At 41.8% G+C, this 19690-nt stretch overlaps 1 protein-coding gene across 7 annotated transcripts in view; it reads right to left on the reverse strand.

Annotated features, from left to right (window-relative positions):
- Nucleotides 1-18260, reverse strand: part of EDIL3 (EGF like repeats and discoidin domains 3) — a 1054167-nt gene extending 1035907 nt beyond the window's left edge. For 4 of the 7 annotated variants that reach the window (XM_063963960.1, XM_063963957.1, XM_063963956.1 and 1 more), the window contains exon 1: nucleotides 17487-18259. In XM_063963960.1, coding sequence (XP_063820030.1) covers nucleotides 17487-17553 — 67 coding nt within the window. In that variant the 5' untranslated portion in view covers nucleotides 17554-18259. Of the gene's footprint in view, nucleotides 1-17486 lie in introns of all 7 variants that reach the window. The other 3 variants (XM_063963959.1, XM_063963961.1, XM_063963958.1) reach the window with 3 other exon arrangements.
- Nucleotides 18261-19690: the final 1430 nt, after the last annotated feature.

Raw genomic sequence — 19690 nt, forward strand, 5'->3', positions numbered from 1 at the left:
TTCATACCTGCTAAACCAATAAAGCATACTTGCCTACCTGACCCTCTCCATGAGGGAGAAAATGCTCTGTTCCTGGACTTTCCTGGTAATGTATGATTGCCATCACCTGTGCTGAGCTAGTTAATTAATAAAATAGAAAGGTGTTTCACCACAGGTGATGGCAATCATACATTACCAGGAAAGTCCAGGAACAGAGCATTTTCTCCCTCATGGAGAGGGTCAGGTAGGCAAGTATGCAATAAAGTGTGTCCCATAATTAGACTCCAGTTTATCAATTTACTTTGTTTCATATTTATTTTTGGTTAGTAAATGCATAATGTTAAAATGATGGATGCACAGCACTGTTGTCCGTCTGCAGTATGATAATGTAATTAAATCAGAAGGACCAAGCTTGCGGTGTTAATCTTGGGGACTTGTCAAGGCCAACAGGTCATAATTCTAGGATGTTTCATTATTAGTATAGGTGACTAAGGGGTCTATTTAATAAGCCTTGGATGGAGATAAAGGAGTATATGCAATTGCTGTCGAATTGCCGAAAATGTCGAAAAATGGGTCATTTTTGACACACAAAAACCTGTCAAATTTGATTCGACAATTCAATACAGTACTTTTCGACAAAAAAACTTCTGTTTCATTTTCGACTTTTGGCAATTTGACATTTTTTCAATTCGACATGTCTGCAATGTTAAAATGCGGCTTTTCGACAAAAGTATATTCAATTGAAGAATGTCGATTCGACAACAGTGCTTTTCGACAGTCATTTCGTCAATTTCATTCCGCCTCATTTTCCTGTCGTGATCTAATACATTTTTTTAAAAACATGAATTTTTTGGTGCTTTTTTTTATTGCTAATAGCATATCTATTTATATTAGAAGGGATTATCTACTTGGTTTGTCCTTAGGAGCCACAAGTATTGATTGATCAATTTTTTTTAAAAAATACAATTTTTTTTTTACTAACTACAATAATATGGAGAGATCAGTGCATGTTTTTCAGTTAGAAGGGGTGTGAAAGTGTTAAAATTCCTGAAAAAAAGATGCGTGGGGTCCCCCCTCCTAAGCATAACCAGGCTCAGGCTCTTTGAGCCGGTCCTGGTTGTAAAAATACGGGGGGGGGGGGGAATGACAGGGGTTCCCCCGTATTTTAACAACCAGCACCGGGCTCTGCGCCTGGTCCTGGTGCAAAAAATACGGGGGGACAAAAGACGTAGGGGTCCCCCGTATTTTTAACACCAGCACCGGGCTCCACTAGTCAGAGAGATAATGCCACAGCCGGGGGACACTTTTATATCTGTCCTTGCAGACATGGCATTAAATCCCCAACTAGTCACCCCTTGGCGGGGTACCCCCGAGGAGTGGGGACCCCTTAAATCAAGGGTTCCCCCCCTCCAGCCACCCAAGGGCCAGGGGTGAAGCCCAAGGCTGTCCCCCCAATCCAAGGGCGGCGGATGGGGGGCTGATAGCCAAGTGTCAAAAAAAAGAATATTGTTTTTCGTAGAAGAACTATAAGTCCCAGCAAGCCTCTTCCGCAAGCTGGTACTTGGAGAACCACAAGTACCAGCATGCAGGGGGAAAACGGGTCCGCTGGTACCTGTAGTTCTACTACAAAAAAATACCCCAAAAAAACACGACGCACACACCGTGACAGTATAACTTTATTACATACATGCACACCAACATACATACATACTGTACTTAACTGTGTTGACACGAAGAGTCTGTCCCCTTCTCCACGTATAATCCACGGGGTACCTGTAAATAAAATTATACTCACAACAATCCAGTGTAGATCTGTCCTCTTCTTTGTTTGTAATCCACGTACTTGGTAAAAAAAAAACAAAGAACGCGAATCCATGCACTGAAAGGGGTCCCATGTTTAGATATGGGACCCCTTTCCCCGACTGGCGAGACCCCCCGTGACTGCTGTCAAAGAGGGTCCCTTCAGCCAATTAGGGAGCACCACGTCATGGCACTCTCCTGATTGGCTGTGCGCGCCTGAACTGTCAGTCAGGCGGCGCACTCGAGATACAAGGTAGCGCATAGGCGCTCCATTATATCCAATGGTGGGAACTTTGCGGTCAGCGGTAGACCGTGAGGTTATGTGGGGTCACTCTTGTGGTCTACCGCTGACCGCAAAGTTCCCACCATTGGATATAATGGAGCGCCTATGCGCTACATTGTATCTCGAGTGCACCGCCTGTCAGCTCAGACGCGCACAGCCAATCAGGAGAGTGCCATGACATGGCGCTCCCTGATTGGCTGAAGGGACCCTCTTTGACAGCAGTCACGGGGGGTCCAGCCAGTTGGGGAAAGGGGGACCCCTTTCAGTGCGTGGATCGTTTTTCGTTTTTTTTATTTTGCCAAGTACGTGGATTACAAACAGAAGAGGACCGATCTACACTGCATTGTTGTGAGTATCATTTTATTTACAGGTACCCCGTGGATTCTACGTGGAGAATGGTAGCGACTCTTTGTGTCAACATACTGTAGGTAAGTATGTGTGTATGTAGGTGTGCATGCATGTAATAAAGTTACACTGTCACGGTTTGTGCGTTGTGTTTTTTTGGGGTATATTTTTTGTAGTAGAACTACCGGTACCAGCGGGCCGTTTCCCCCCCGCATGCTGGTAATTGTGGTTCTCCAAGTACCAGCTTGCGGGGGAGGGGGGGAGCGCCTTTGGATGGGGGTGACAGCCTCGGGCTTCACCCCTGGCCCTTGGCTGGCTGAAGGGGAAACTCCTTGATTTAAGGAGTCCCCACTCCTCCAGGGTACCCCAGCCAGGGGTGACTAGTTGGGGATTTAATGCCACGGCCGCAGGGACCAATATAAAAAGTGTCCCCCAGCTGTGGCATTATCTCTCTGACTAGTGGAGCCCGGTGCTGGTGTTAAAAATATGGGGGACCCCTACGTCTTTTGTCCCCCGTATTTTTTGGACCAGGCGCAGGGCCCGGTGCTGGTTGTTAAAATACAGGGGAACCCCTGTCATTTTTTTTCTTGTCATTTTACAACCAGGACCGGCTCAAAGAGCCCGAGGCTGGTTCTGCTTAGGAGGGGGACCCCACGCATTTTTTTTCAGGATTTATTGAACACTTTTGTGCCGTCCATGAAGTCGAATCCAGGCCGCCCACTATTTGTCAATTGGTCCATTTTTTGACAGCGGTACTGTCGAATCCGTTGTTTATTGAATATGTCGAATTTGGGTCCCAGCGGGAGGGTTTCGCCTGTCGAATTGTATCGAATCCAAAAACGGTCGAATTCCAGCCGGATTTCAACCGCAATTGCATATACCACTATGTCCACGGAGATAAAGTACCAGCCAATCAGCTTCTGTCATTTTTCAAACGCAGCCCCTGACATGCCAGGTAGTTGCTGATTGGCTGGTACTTTATCTCCATGGACTTTATCACCATCCAAGGCTTAGTAAATAGACCCCTAAGACTGATGATGAAGCATTTCTTTATCATAGCTGTGATAATTAACCTTCACACCTGGTGGTGCCTCCCACACCAATGGGTAGAATTACATAGTAGTTCTCACTGAGAACACCCTTTAGTGGTGCACATCCACTACCGTAGAGACGTATTGCACCCACTGTGACCGCAGTCATGATGATGGTGCATATAGTCCGGGAGCGGGGTGCTACCGGGTATGGAAAGGGAGTGAGACACCGCCTCCTTCCTCATCTGCCCCACTTCCTTTCCCAGCGGTCCCACATGGTCTGCTGCCAAATGCCAGCCACTACAGTCAGCAGTGTCTTACAGCCAACTTTTTCTGCGGTACAGTAGCTGCACTGCACTGTCTCTACTGGCAGTCTAGATCACAGGTTACACAATAGCTCTGTATGGAGAGGTAAGAAGTCTGGGGGCTCCATGACCACACTGCAGCCCAGTACACAGCAGCGTGTGCTGGGTTGAGGAGAAGAGCTGCAGCTGCTGCTGCCAGGTAAGGGGGAGGGGGCCTGGGCCCCTTCTGGACCCTCACTGGGCCCCTCCATCAGACCTGGGCCGAGGTAATTTGTACCCTCTCCCTGCCTCCTGGCACCACTGGTACTAGGTCGACATACGTTTTTAACATTTAAAAAAAAAATTTAACTTTTTCATACTTTACGATCCACGTGGACTATGATTGGGAATAGTAACCTGGCGAGCGAGGCACCTTGCCCGAGCGAAGCAAGCCATGCGAGGGGACATGTTGCACTAATTGGGGTTTCCTGTCACTTTACGACGAAAACAACACCAAAAAAAGATTAAAAAAACCCATGTCGACCTTTTTTCATATCGACCCAATGACCACGTCGACCTAGTGACCATGTCGACCTAATGCATGTCAACCAATAGTGGCCGACCTAATGACTGTCAACCTAAGTGTGGTCAACTTAATGACCCATACCCCCTAAAGATGTCATAAAAAATACAAAAACTTTTTTAATTTTAAAGAATATTATTTAACAGTACTTAACGCAAAAACATAACTATTCATGAACAGGGCAAAGCTAGTACATCATTGGTGAACTGAAAACGGACTGCAAATGCAACATTTTTAAACCACAAATTCAAATCTGGATCTACTGATCATTGTACTATCGTGACCATGGGACTATTAACATTCAAACCACTTTTAAGCATTTCACATATTTTTAATTGTCTCTTCATACTTTTTAATATTTAAAAAAATGCTTTTACATTTTTTTGGGGAAAAAATTAATATAACTCAAACAGAACACATTTGAAATATGTCTTTACAAAAATTAATAAACCCTGTTTTAAATACAATTGGGTTTGATACAGAACCTTTACTATTCATCTGAAAAGATAGCTTTGATAGAGCATAACAGTTTTCATGTGACACACTCTAAGCGAAGGACATGGTGATTACCGAAAGCTACAATAAGCCGGCATACAGTGCCTACATGACAATGGTCTAATTTACTAAGACACATATGGATGGGAAATGTTCTTATTCTGTGTAACTTTCAAATTCAAGCTCAAAGTATTACCATAACCCAATAAAATATATGACATTTTTATTGCTTCTTTTGTGTGGTTTCTACTGTCTGACTATAACAAAATATATTGCAAAGCTCTTTGGTTTATTATAAGGCTGACCAGTCTTTCACAGCAAATACTGAGAGCCGACATCCTGAGTTTTTCAATAATGATATTACCAGCTTTTTCCTCAAGAAACCTTTTTATATCTTATTTCATTATGATTCAGCGCAGGAGTTTCTTGTGAACAATTCAATGTACTATTCAAAACATATGTTTTCCGCTGGTTTTATTACTTATAAAACCAGATGAATCTCCACAAGCACTATAATAAAAGTTTGTTACCGAGCAAGTTATAGAGTAAGGAGCAACAAAATCGGTTTACATTGAGTCAAGTGATCTAATCCAAAATCGGCTTCTCAACTAGGAGTAGACGTCTTCCCTGGACTATGAGATTAGTTGACTTGACTAAAGGTGTTCTTCTCCAAGTTGAGAGTAGGTGCATTCATGTACTGGACCTAGCTTTGCAGGTTATTGAAAAACATTTCCTTTTGAGATCTTTTAAATAAAACCACCGTCCACTATCCAACATTATAACTATCCTCCTACATATGGGGTCTAAAGTCTGAGTCAAACATCCAAACAGCAGCAGGTGACCCATGGGTATCAGCAACACTATGACCAAAATTGTATTATTAAATGAGACAGAAAACAGCCATTAGTAGAGGAGACAAGACTGTAATGCAGGGCTCGACAAATCCCAGGGGCCAGGTTGCCATGGCCCCTAAATTTTGCTGCCTGGCTACAAGATTATACAGGGAGGAAGGAACCAGATCCTCTTCAGTCCTAGCAGAGATTTGTGGGAGTGCCTGTATTGCGCCGGCCATTTCATACACAGGATTGCATGTGCTGAGTGTCCGTCTCGGCCTGTGCTGATTGCTGTGTATGTTTGTCCTAACCTGCTCTGATTGCTGTGCCTATCCATCCTGGCTTGTGCTGATTGCTGTGCCTGTCTGTCCTAACCTGTGCTGACTGCTGTGCCTGTCCGTTCCAGCCAGCACTGTCTGCGGTCTCCAAACTCCAGCTGCATAGAGCTCTCCAAGACGCGTCTATGCTTAGCCCGGGTTTGCGTCTTTGGAGGAGGTAGTAATGTAGCCACAGGACAGGGGGGATTGTTTGGCTGAGGGTGGCTGTGGGAGTTGTGGTGTGGGAGTATTTGCCTGGGGGTACCCCTTAGTTTTGTGGTAATGGGGGTTGGTTTCCAGGGGTGGTTATCTGCTTATTAATATGGCTGTGTGGGGGCTTGGTTGTTGTTTGGCCGGGGGGGTAGTTGAACAGCAACTGTGGAGGGCTAGTTTGCCTGAGGGTATCCCTTAGTTGTGTGGCAGTTGGGGTTGGTTTGCTTGGGGGATGGGGGGAAGCTACTAAGTAATGTGGCTGCAGGGAGGGGGATTCAGTTTTTTTTTTTGGGGGGTGGCAGTGGTCTGGCTCCTACACTTTCATCCTGAATCCTAGATTTTAGACAAAACTGTCAAGCCCTGCTGTAATGTCACATCTTAGGGAGAGGTGAGATCACCCTAGACATTTACTGTTGGATACATTTGCTCTGTAGTTTATAAACTGAGACACAAAACATGGGTTGCTATGCATTTAGTGAGTCATGCTGACATCACTGCAGAGTGACTGCGGACTACTTAATATTTAATTAATCAGTATTTCTATAACTAGTTATTAGTATTTATTGGGCTTTTTTTTTTACATATATTGGCAATAATATATAGCTGTGCTAGAAAGGAATGAACCATCAAGCCTTTTTTTCTGAACTTATTCATAAATGTGACCTTCTACATTAGATAATATTTACACAATAAGTCAAATAATTTGCAAAATGATTTACTTTTACTGGAAAGTACAGTAACTGAACCTATGTTATTCAGTATCTGGCTTGATGCCCTTCAGCAGCAATGGCTTCAATCAAATGTTTATGATAACTGTTGATCAATCCTTAACATAAGCTTGGAGGAGTTTGAGCTATTCTCCCTAACAGAACTGCTTTAACACATGGATTCTGGGGTGCTTTTTTTGCATGTACTCTTTGCTTCAGGAATGTCCACAATCTTTTTTTTTTTTTTTTTTTTTGGGGGGGGGGGGGGATTAAGGCCTGGACTTTGACTCATCCATTCCAAACCTCAAACTTTATTTTGCTTAATCTTTTTGCAGACTAACTTATTTGCTTAGGGTTATTGTCTTGCTGCCTTCTGTTGACCAAGAGTTTATGGATGGAACCCCTGACATTCTCCTGGTATATACCAGAATCCATAGGTCCATCAGTAATGGTAAGATAATGGTGGCAAAATAGCTCCATACCATGATACTGCTTCCATAATGTTTCACAGTTGGATAAGATGTTGGAATGCAGTGTTTGAGTTTGTCTAAACATCACATGTCCCACTTTTGCCACAAGGTTGTATATTATAGAATAATTAATCCATAGAGGATTCATTGAACCTTCTGGTTCAAACAAGTTGTCTATAGCAATCTGTAAATGATCAGCAATGTTCGTCTTAGACAGTAGTAGCTTTCTCACTTCTTTCCTCAAATGTACGCTATTCTTGTTAATTAGATGCCTCATGAACACTAACATTAGTCTGTGAAAGAGACCACAGATCCTTGGATTTTACCCTGTGGTTCTTTGTGATCTCCTGGTATATTATATGTCTTGCTCTTGGAGTGAGTTTTGTTGTACAACCACTTTTTTGGGAGTGTATTAGATGTCTTGAATCTTCTCCATCTGTATACTATTTGCCTGACAATGGACTGGTATAGGCCAATGTCTTTAGAAATAGTTTTGTATCCATTAGCATCAGCATATATTTCTCTTAGGTCTTCAGAAAGCTCCAATGATTGAGGCATGCCTGTGTGGTGAAAAGCAGACTTTGGTAGTGTAGACTCCAGATTAAATAGAGTCATTTTTTGTTGAAGCACGGCCAGGCAAGTCCACTCTTGGATTGATACACCTGACCTTACTGATTTGATAGCCCTAGATGTTTATATACTTTTTCTGAAAATTTTTTCAGTAGATCACTTTAATCGATAAAGGAAGTAGTGCAGAAAGGTATTTGCAGATATAATTAGAAAGGTATTTGCAGATATAATTCTAGTTATAGACAAATAAAGTATCCAATCAGATGATCGACAGTAACCACCACAATGTCAACATAAGAATATTGACATAATTCAACATGTCGACAAGCACCATGTCGACATCCTCAGATTACCATGTGGAATGTCAACATTACAAGGATGCCAACAGTTAGGGTTAGGTGCCGCCAGGAGGGTTAGGGTTAGATTGTGAGTGAAGGTTAGGGTTAGGCATTAGGGGTAATGTTAGGGTAGAGATTAGGGTTAGGGATAGTGGGGAATATACTCATAGGAACAATTCTGCTGACATGCCACCACCAGAACTGCCTTGCTCGTGACCACTGAGACCCAGAAGATGATGATGGAGCTGCTGAAGCCACCCAGAGAAGGTAAGTTCATCATGTCAACAAATCATCCGTGTAGACATAATGAATTTTGAGTAAAAAACAATTCTTCCTATGGTGCTGTTAATTGAAGCAGAAAAAGAAAGCACAAAGTGGGTCACTAAACCTACAACAATATAGACAAACAAAAAGGTACAATCTCGCTTGCTATCCAAAATGTCCCAAATTCTTAACGATCCTCAATTTGATGTTTTCACAATGATGGAATGTCCAATGGTAATATACAGTATAGGGAAACAGAAAATCACAAAATAGTGTGATACTGTATAAAAATTAGAATAGAAATTGTCCTAATCCAAATATGGAGTAGGTTGTTTGACCAATATAATAGCCCTGCTTTCTGCGCGTTTTGAAGCTCTGCGGCATCTTTTACTGATATGTCAGAATAGTTCCCAATTGGTGTGTCTGTGAGAACACTGTTCTTACAGACACAACAACTGGGAACTATTCTGACATATCCGTAAAAGATGCCGCAGAGCGTCAAAACGCGTAGAAAGCAGGGCTATTATATTGGTCACACAACCTACTCCATATGCTCACCACACTGCTGTCAACTTGAAAAAGACATTGCAGAGCATCGAAACGCGTAAAAAGCAGGGCTATTATATTGGTCAACAACCTACTCCGTACTCCTGCACCCACTGTGTATTTATACCCGGGTTACATCTCTCAGTGGAATGCATGTCCAACATCATTATGGTGTGGTTGCATTGTCCCATATATATTTGCAGCGGCGGATTGGCACGCCGGGATGCCGAACCAGATTCCATTTGGCTGGTCTGGACGTCCCCTCATTAGCCGCCGTCATCCCCAATGCTGGCAGCTGCAGCGATCGGAGCTTAGCTCCGATCGCGGCAGCATTAGTTAAAGCTAAATAAAAGAAGGCTGCCGGCGGAGCTGCTGAGCATGTGCAGCAGCCCCCAATAACCTCTCTAGGGCCGGGCCGTCCATCACCACTGACTGCTCCGCCTCCAGGACCACCTCCAGCCCTGAGTCTTCCTCCGGTCTCAGCCTGCCACAGTTTCCCTCCAGAGTCCAGCCACAGCTGTCAGGAAATTCTTAATTTCTTAGTAAGTAAAAGCCACACGGTGTCCAACATGATGTGCCTGAATGCTTCACACACACACATATATATATATATATATATATATATATACACAAAATACCTCCAAGCGCGGCACTCCTGGATACTAGAAATGATTTTCTAGTGTCCAGGAGTGCCGCACTTGGAGGTATTGTACATGCATGTTGTGTGAGGGCACCCGGACCGGTAACAATAGTACATGGAAAGCCGGACCACATAGGGAGATATACAGTGGGGATTGAAAGTTTGGGCACCCCAGGCAAAAATCCATTTTAATGTGCAAAAAGAAGCCAAGGAAAGATGGAAAAATCTCCAAAAGGCATCAAATTACAGATTAGACATTCTTATAACATGTCAAAAAAAGTTTGATTTTATTTCCATCATTTACACTTTCAAAAGAACAGAGAACAAAAAATGGCGTCTGCAAAAGTTTGGGCACCCTGCATAGTTAATACCTTGTACTGCCCCCTTTGGCAAGTATCACAGCTTGTAAACGCTTTTTGTAGCCAGCCAAGAGTCTTTCAATTCTTGTTTGAGGTATCTTCGCCCATTCTTCCTTACAAAAGTCTTCCAGTTCTTTGAGATTCCTGGACTGTCTGTGACGCACTGCTCTTTTAAGGTCTATCCATAGATTTTCAATTATGTTGAGGTCAGGAGATTGTGAAGGCCATGGCAAAACCTTCAGTTTACGCCTCTTGATGTAATCCACCATGGATTTTGAGTTGTGTTTAGGATCATTATCCATTTGTAGTAGCCAGCCTCTCTTTAACTTCAGCTTTTTCACAGATGGCATCAAGTTAGCGTCCAAAATTTGCTGGAATCTTATTTAATCCATTTTTCCTTCTACTCGTGAAATGTTCCCTGTGCCACTGGCTGCAATACAACCCCAAAGCATGATTGATCCACCCCCATGCTTAACAGTTGGACAGAGGTTCTTTTCATTAAATTCTGTGCCCTTCCTTCTCCAAACGTACCTTTGCTCATTCCGGCCAAAAAGTTCAATTTTAACCTCATTGGTCCACAGAACTTTATTCCAAAATGCATCAGGCTTGTCTATATGTTCATTTGCTAACTTCAAACTCTGATTTTTGTGGTGAGGACGTACTAGAGGTTTTCTTCTGATGACTCTTCCATGAAGACCATATTTGTACAAGTATCTCTTTATAGTGGAATAGTGTACTACAACTCCAGTGTCTGCCAGATCTTCCTGGAGGGATCGTGCAGTCAAACGTGGATTTTGACTTGCTTTTCTCACAATCCTGCGAGCTGTTCTGTCTGATAATTTTCTTGGTCTTCCAGATCTTGCTTTACCTTCCACTGTTCCTGATGACTGCTATTTCTTAATTACATTCCGTACAGAGGATATGGGCATCTGATAACGCTTTGCTATCTTCTTATAGCCTTCTCCTGCTTTGTGAGCGTCAACTATTCTCAGTTTCAGTGTTCTACACAACTGCTTGGAGTAACCCATGGTGCTGATTGTTGGCGCAAGGTCAGATGAGTCTGGGCTTTTAAAACCTTTGAGATTGACATCACCTGGTCTTTCCAGAAGATGGTTGAGAACAATCCATGACACTGCCAGGTCTCAGCTGTCCAAAGGGGGCAGTACAAGGTATTAACTCTGCAGGGTGCCCAAACTTTTGCAGACACCATTTTTTGTTTTCTGTTCTTTTGAAAGTGTAAATTATGGAAATAAAATCAAACTTTTTTTGACATGTTATAAGAATGTCTAATCTGTGATTTGATGCCTTTTGGAGATTTTTCCATCTTTCCTTGGCTTCTTTTTGCACATTAAAATGAATTTTTGCCTGGGGTGCCCAAACCGTCAATCCCCATTGTGTGTGTGTATGTGTGTATGTATATGTATATATATATATATGTATATGTGTATATATATATATATATATGTATGTATGTATGTATGTATGTATGTATGTGTATATATATATATATATATATATATATATATATTATAGGCAATTTGTTAGTGGCGGCACTCACCGGTTAAACTCCAAAACATTTGTACTGTGCTGGTGGTAGTGCAGTGTCTTCATTTGTATGTATAAGTTCGGTGAGTGCCGCAAAATTGCCTGTCTTTCTTCTTTAGGATGGCACTGCGGCCGTTGTAATGTCTATCAGGAGTGCCGGGCTCTGCTGCAGTTATATATATATATATATATATATATATATATATATTTAAGTGTATAACGTGCTCTACCTGGTGCAATGTGTATAACGTGCTCTGCCTGTCACAAAGTGTATCACGTGCTCTGCCTGGCGCAAAGTGTATAACGTGCTCTACCTGGTGCAAAGTGTATAATGTGCTCTACCTGGTGCAATGTCTATAATGTGCTCTACCTGTTGCAATGTGTTTAACGTGCTCTGCCTGTCACAAAGTGTATCACGTGCTCTGCCTGGCACAAACTGTATAACGTGCTCTGCCTGGCACAAAGTGTGTAACGTGCTCTACCTGGTGCAATGTGTATAACGTGCTCTGCCTGGCGCAAAGTGTATAACGTGCTCTACCTGGTGCAAAGTGTATAATGTGCTCTACCTGGTGCAATGTCTATAATGTGCTCTACCTGTTGCAATCTGTATAACGTGCTCTGCCTGGCGCAAAGTGTATAACGTGCTCTGCCTGGCGCAAAGTGTATAACGTGCTCTGCCTGGCGCAAAGTGTATAACGTGCTTTACCTGGTGCAATGTGTATAACGTGCTTTACCTGGTGCAATGTGTATAACGTGCTCTACCTGGTGCAATGTGTATAATGTGCTCTACCTGGCGCAATGTGTATAATGTGCTCTACCTGGCGCAATGTGTATAATGTGCTCTACCTGGCGCAAAGTGTATACCGTGCTCTACCTGGCGCAAAGTGTAGAATGTGCTCTATCTGGCGGAATATGTGTAACGTGCTCTACCTGGCACAATGTGTATAGGAGGTTCTACATGGTGCAATGTGTATAAGTGGCACTACTGTGTGGTGTAATGTGAATTGGCACTATTATGTGTCCACACCCCGTCCACATGAAGCCACACCCCTAAAGGTTTGCAGCACACCTTCGCGCTCACTTTCCTTACAAGCATTACTCAGGCCTTCTGAGCAGTAATCCCTCCTACTTGACAGACTCCACCCTTTCAACAGACCCCAACCCCTATTAGGGCTTATTCCATAAATTTCCCAGGCTGGTTTTTGATCCCAATCCGCTTCTGTATATTTGTAATTTTAAATAGTTTTAGATTCTAATACGGGCCATCTCTGGTTTTATATACATATGCTATGGGACACCAGTCCCCAATACAGTATATCTGGTGAGGACTACATAGAGAACCAAAGAAACATTTATGAGCTTCGCATCTGTTGTTTACAAGTAAGCATTCGTGTAAGCATCCTGTTCAAGTGTTACATCTATCACTACCTCGGGTGTTGACATGGAGGAGGGAGAAAATCTCTAATTGGATTAGGACTATTTCTACATCACCTTCACCTTAAAAACACCAATTAGGTGTAACTAAATTTTTATACAGTACCACACTATTTTGTGATTTTCTGTTTGCTTATTTATTACCACTGGACATTCCATTATTGTGAAAACATCAAATTGAGGATCGTTAAGCATTTGGGACATTTTGGAGCGCAAGTGAGATTGTACCTTTTAGTTTGTCTATAATGAATTTTGACATGGTCACTGCCGACATGCTGCATGTCAGCAGTTCGACCATGTTGACTTTTTCACGTTAACCTCATGACTGTCGTCAAATCATACCATACCCAACAAATAATGTTAGGAACACCTCATATAATGGTTCTAGAAGGAATATTATTTCCATAGTAAAAAAATGTTTTATGGCAAGATGTCACACTGCAAACTTTGTGTTGTAAAAGCAGAGGAAATGTTGTAACTTACTGACTGCTATATTTTGCTGTCCACTTTTGCGATATATATTAGTGTTTCTTTTTAGCTTTTCAGTCATATATTCATATGGTTAGAGTTGTTTATGCCCATTGGCCTGCGCTAGGGCCAAAAGCTGACACTCCCCGAAGAGATCAACAGAGCAATGGCAATGAAAGTGAAGAATTCTGCCTGACTATACAAGCACATGGCTGTAACGAACAAAATTAATCTACTGTATAAAGATAAAATGAATATACTGTAGAAAAAGGTGCACATGGTACTTAAAGCTTACTAAAAAAATACCCAGAACTCATGCCAAACCTCCAAAACATGTAGTATAGTAATAAACACTACAAGGAAATAAATACATGTCAGAGATAAACATAGTACTATTCAGAATCCATACTACTAACAAAAAAGCAAAAGGTCAGATTGTGGGTATCAACGCAATTTCACTGTAAAATACTGAGCTAGTACCTGCATTTCATAAGTGGATTTTTTTTTAAAGAAGTGACTATATGAACTGTAAATGCTAAATGCCTGCCTTAAATCGAAAATTGATACAGAACATTTGGCTACCTACTTAGGGATATATAGCATTTGAAAGCAATTAGGCTCTAGGTTACAGTGGGCACCATTCACACAAGAAGAAATTCCATTAGTTTTCACTCATTGGGAAAACAGGAAATCATCTTGACTTGTTACTTAATGTAAATCTTAGCGCGCACTAAACTTGGGAGCCTCTGTAAATTGGCAAATAACACATTTTAAGGAAGGACGGTGTTCAATTTTACAGCTCGTTGGCCAGAGTATTGGCATTCCAATGTACTTAAAAATCAGATATCATAATTTGGAAGTTTGTAGTCATCAACTTTCAGTTAGGAAAATTGGACAATTGTTAGACAGACAAAAAAAAAAGGTAATTCTCATTTATTTTCCAAATCGGATTTTATGAAACAAGTTTTCATAACGGACTGCATTAAGCTGATTGATAATCTTCACAGAGAACAAAAAACGTTCATACTTTTGCAAATGTTACATTACAGATCACCCAATTACCTTAAGATTATCAATCTGCTCCATTAAAAAGATGAAAAAGTAGATTTTTCTTCAAATGAATATTTAATTGGCAAGTAGGTTTCCCAGCAAGTGAATAATATGAGCTCTCTCTCTTTCAATGGTTCATTTTAGACAGAAAGGGGAATTGGAGCTACTGAGGGAAGTCAATCTGTAAAACAAATGAATTTGTCTAGAACTTAATGGGGTACATTTTGCTTAAAGGATTAAGACATGAGAGTACCCACTCTGACAGATTGCATAGCATCACGTGCTTCTTACCACTGTATGAAATGTCATTGAATTGTTAGAACAGTCCATACTGATGAATTATTTAACAGCTACTACAATATTCAGTTTGATTACTGATCTATTGGTTTCATTTTAAAAGCAAAAATTATACTGGGCAATGCCTAGAAGAAATACATAAAGGAGGAAATCTTCCCTTTTTCCTATTGCAGTATTGTCTCCTGTGATTTCTACACCTCTACAGCATCAAGCAGCAAAAGTTAACTGAGAGAGGAATAAAATAATAAAGGCCAAACAGTTGTAAAAACAAACCACGAATCCAACTTGCATGAAAAGCAATCATTTGTATGGTAATGAAGCTATTTTTTTCCATTCCAATCTACTAAATCGCCTTTATATTTATACTGTGTAGCATCATTAAAATAACATCTGTCTGAATATGCGATGATCCAGCTAACATCTGCCAGAATGTAATATAAATGGAACATATATTAACAAATTATCAAATAAAATAATAAAACCATAGTCTTCCTTTCCCATAAGACAGTTACTAGTACAGACTGCAACATTTTGTTCAATTTTGGAGAATCCTTTATTCTTTATTCATAAAGAAGTTTTATTAAATGTATTATATTATTGCCAATATTCAGTGGCTCAATGGGGATAATGATATGCAATACTTTTGTTATTACTAAGAATTAAAGTCCAGAAAACAGTCAGCGGCTGTCTAATGTTTGGCTGTGTTCACTTCTACAACCACCTAAGAGCACAGCAAAGCTTCAAAAATCTGAACCCAATAAATATAGTTGAGCTGATCTATGCAGATACGGGATAGCCTAATGGGGTCTTTTTTTACGACTTGGGAAAGAGTAAATCTGCAGTTGCCGGTCTTTCCCGTAGGGTCTGTCCTCTTTGACCAACTAAAGGACATGATAATTCTTCAGCGGGGTAGGGAGTGACTGACAGGAAGTACAGTAAGTGGGGGTTGGTGGGGAAATTAACTTCCCTTCATTTCAGGACCTAAGTGCAGGGACAATCAATACTAACAAACACACCGGAAAATATGTATCCAAAGAGAGAAATCATTTGTTCAACCCAAAGTGCTTAATAAAGCTATTCCAGGTACCTTTTGACTCTTTGCTCTAATCTATAATCTAATGACAGTAACGTTGGAGTTACTGATGGCATACTTGTTTCCTAGCTTGATAAATCTATAAGTTGTACTGTAGCCGGATAAATAAAAAGCATCTAGCCTCTCTATATTGTATAATCCCTCTCAGTTAATGGTGTTTTTCCTGCAGATTGATACAGATGTTCTAAATCACAAGTGTTCATGAGAACAGAGGCTGACATAGTAAAAATATGAAGCGGTCCATGTAGTGAGGGAGTAGGGATTTATTTTATAGATACGGTCACTCCCATTGTGATATTTATATTAATTTGGGAGATCAGATCAGTGCCTGTTCACACAATTTAAAGCCCCAAAGGCTTCATTATCTTTCAGGCAGAGAAACGAACTACACAGTCTGGTAAGCACTAATCTCATCCATTCCTTTCATCCTTAGACTCACTCCTACAAGCCATGACGAATTGTCTGTATTTAACAAGATCTCTCCCCTCTAACAAGCGAAGTTAGGGAGATAGTCCATTCTCCACACAGACGTGATGCCAAGCACAGGGAGAGATGCAGATATTTAGCAGAGGTGCAGAGCTCTGTAGCAGGCTGAGGTACAGAGTCCAGTAATAAGCTGGAGTGCAGAGCTCAGAGAAGGTAGGGACGCAGAGCCCAGGAGAATGCTTGGAAGAAGAGCCCAGGAGTCGAGGGTGCAGAGTTCAGAACCCAGCTGGGAATTAAAAGTCTTAGTACAAGAGCTCAGGGTCAAGAACAGAATAGTTACAGACTGGGGAGCAGGACTCAGGTGACTACTGATCAACATCACAGAGCTAAGACACAGGTGGGGTGCGGATGACCCCAGCGCATGCAAGGATGCTAAGATCAGGCACAGGGTGGACCCATTTAGTTTGCTAGTTGCTACTGCAGAAAAGTACAAGTCATTTGATATTATTTTACTTGTGTGCCACCTGGGTGCAAAAACTGAATTACCTACCACAAAATGAGATTCAACTTATATTCATTAAGTATAGCACACTGTATAAAACTTTCACAGACAGTTCTAATGATCTTACAACAATCCCTAATAAATCGTGACTGATGGGAATACTGACAAATGGAATACTGTACATAGTAACAGCATCACTTAGGGCTATTCCACAGTTTATCCAGCCTAATTTCCAAGCAGGACTGCATCTTACATCACTGCAAGGAAAACTAGGAGAGAGAGAAGGGCTGCCCTGCGGTTATTTAAATCCTCCTAAAAGCTGATGAGGATTACAATTAAGCTCTCTCTCCCTGTCATCTCATTAAGACCATTTGCTAAACAGAACAGGTCTGCAGATGGCAGAGACAAATAAGCCAGCTTTTTCCAGAAGTCACACAAGACATCTATCTCACATCCTCCGTTCCCTGTATTTCACCTTCTATTCCCCTGTGGAACACTTTCCTCCCCTGAGCACATTCTTAGTAGTCACCTATGTGTCACTGAGGATGTGTCTCCAAGTGATGAACTTAGTTTACGCAATAGGTAAAAGTACTGAGCCCAGCGGCATCACTTACCCGAAACTAGGAGAGGGACCCAAAAGCTGACACTTAGCAGGAGTCGAGCGACCTCCTTATGGAACATGTTTCTCAGTCAGGAACAGAGCCACCAAATGATCCTTCCGAAGGTAAAAATTAAAAAGCCAAAGTCCTGTCCTGTGAAGATGTGATGCTTCTTCAGTATTCCTGTTCCCAAAATTCTGCGTGTTTTCGCAGTCAATGGCCGCCAATGCGTAAAGAGCACCAGGACTGCGATTTATAAGCGTCTACAGCACGACTGCCCGGAGTCACCAGTCAGCAGCGGCTGACAGCAATGAGACAGCAGCAATCAAAAAGCTGCTGTCTGTCTGAGAGTGCTGTGTATACAAACACAGGCAGCGTGCGTCTCAGCCACACAGCCCTCTCCCGGTCCTCTATGCTCAGACAAGCAGCTCCTTCTGCTGGAAGAAAGAATGAAAAGACAAGAAGAGATTGCAAAAAAAAAAAAAAAAAGAGAGAGAGAGAGAATGGGAAGAAGGGAATGTGGTTGCACCGCCCAGACACCTGCTCCTCCTGCTGACTTAGTTCATCCTTTTCACTTGGGCTTTGCTACAGTGCTCTTGCCTTAAAGGCACTGTAACATCAATATTTTATTCCTATGTATGTTCTGATTGGGCTTAGGATAACGTGAGCTCGTGTCCTATATAACTATATTATTATTTTTTTATTTCTTTTTTGGCTCCTGTTTGCAGAGGATCAGACGAAATAAGCACAGTTAGGAGGGGGATTATCCCAGCTCTGTGCTGCGGAGGAGCGGGGCATGTGATGGATGTTCCCGGTGACTGGGAGCTCAGGCAGCAGGGATGCAGGATGCAGGAGAGATCACTACAGTATGATGTGCGTGCACGGCAGAGAGCGACCCCAATGCAATGCACAGATAGTACCAATGAAGTGTAACTGCGGCTGTCACATACAGGCAGGAAGGTTGGGTGTAGGAGGGAAGGGCTGCACATCGGGAGATTGGGGCACACATAGCCAATATAAATGATTTGATTGAGGAGATACATAAACGTTATGCTGCACAGCTTTTTTTTTTAATTATTATTATTATTATTATTATTATTATTATTTTGTTTTTATTATCTGTACAAGATGGAAAACTGACATAGTGAACATGTCAGTGAAAGGCTAAGGACAGAATACTGTAACAGAAGTACAAGTTCTGTTACAGCAGTGTTTCCCAAACTCAGTAATCAAAGCTCCCTACAGGCCTGGTTAAGGTGGTTGATTGACTGGTTCACCAGTGATGGTTACATCAATCGATGGCATCATCCTCACTTTCCTATCCATGAGGGGTGGCCATTAGCTGAAGAACATTGATGACACCGCTACACTTGACATTACAGGTTCACAGTGTTGTCCAGGAAGGAAATAAAGTGACAGTTCTGGTGGGGGGGATGGTCTACCTGTGGTGACATGTCAATTACCCCTTCTGCTGTTTGTTGTGATCATTGGCCTGAAAACATTACTGTGACCATTGAGTAAAAACCATAGATGGTGGAGAAACATTGGACCCTGTCGTGGGAGCTATTGACCTCCAATCATCGATGTATACTAAACATTGATGTTTGAGCACAGGTGACGTGATTAGAACCTCAGTCATTTTGCTGTAGCAGTGGGCCTGATTCAGTGGTGTACGCAGATCAAGCGTGCTGCCATCTCTCAGGTGTGAAAATATGCAAATGCAGGCTTAAGTATTCCTCTTGTGTATTTCCATGCAATGGATTTAGCAAACACTGGTGGATGTAATCATTGGTGGATGTAATCTTTTTAGACTTTGCTAAAGCTTTCGACACAGTACAGCACATGAGACTTAGCTATAAGTTACAAGAACTGTGGCTAGGGAGCAAATATGCACTTGGGTTAGAAATTGGTTGGATAATAGGGAGCAGCGAGTAGTGGTAAATGGAACATTTTCAAATTGGACTGAAGTACTAAGTGATGTGCCACAAAGTTCTGTACTTGGACCACTATTGTTCAACATTTTCATAAATGATCTAGCAGTAGGTCTAGAGAGCATAGTGTCAATTTTTGCAGATTATACCAAACTGTGTAAGGTTATAAATTCAGAGGGAGACGCTGTGTCTCTTCAGAATGACTTATTTAAACTGGAAGCATGGGCAGCAAAATGGAGAATGAGGTTCAGTACAGACAAATGTAAGGTAATGCACTTTGGTAGCGAG

This window comes from Pseudophryne corroboree, chromosome 1 (genome assembly GCF_028390025.1).
Source record: "Pseudophryne corroboree isolate aPseCor3 chromosome 1, aPseCor3.hap2, whole genome shotgun sequence".
Classification (NCBI taxonomy): Eukaryota; Metazoa; Chordata; class Amphibia; order Anura; family Myobatrachidae; genus Pseudophryne; species Pseudophryne corroboree.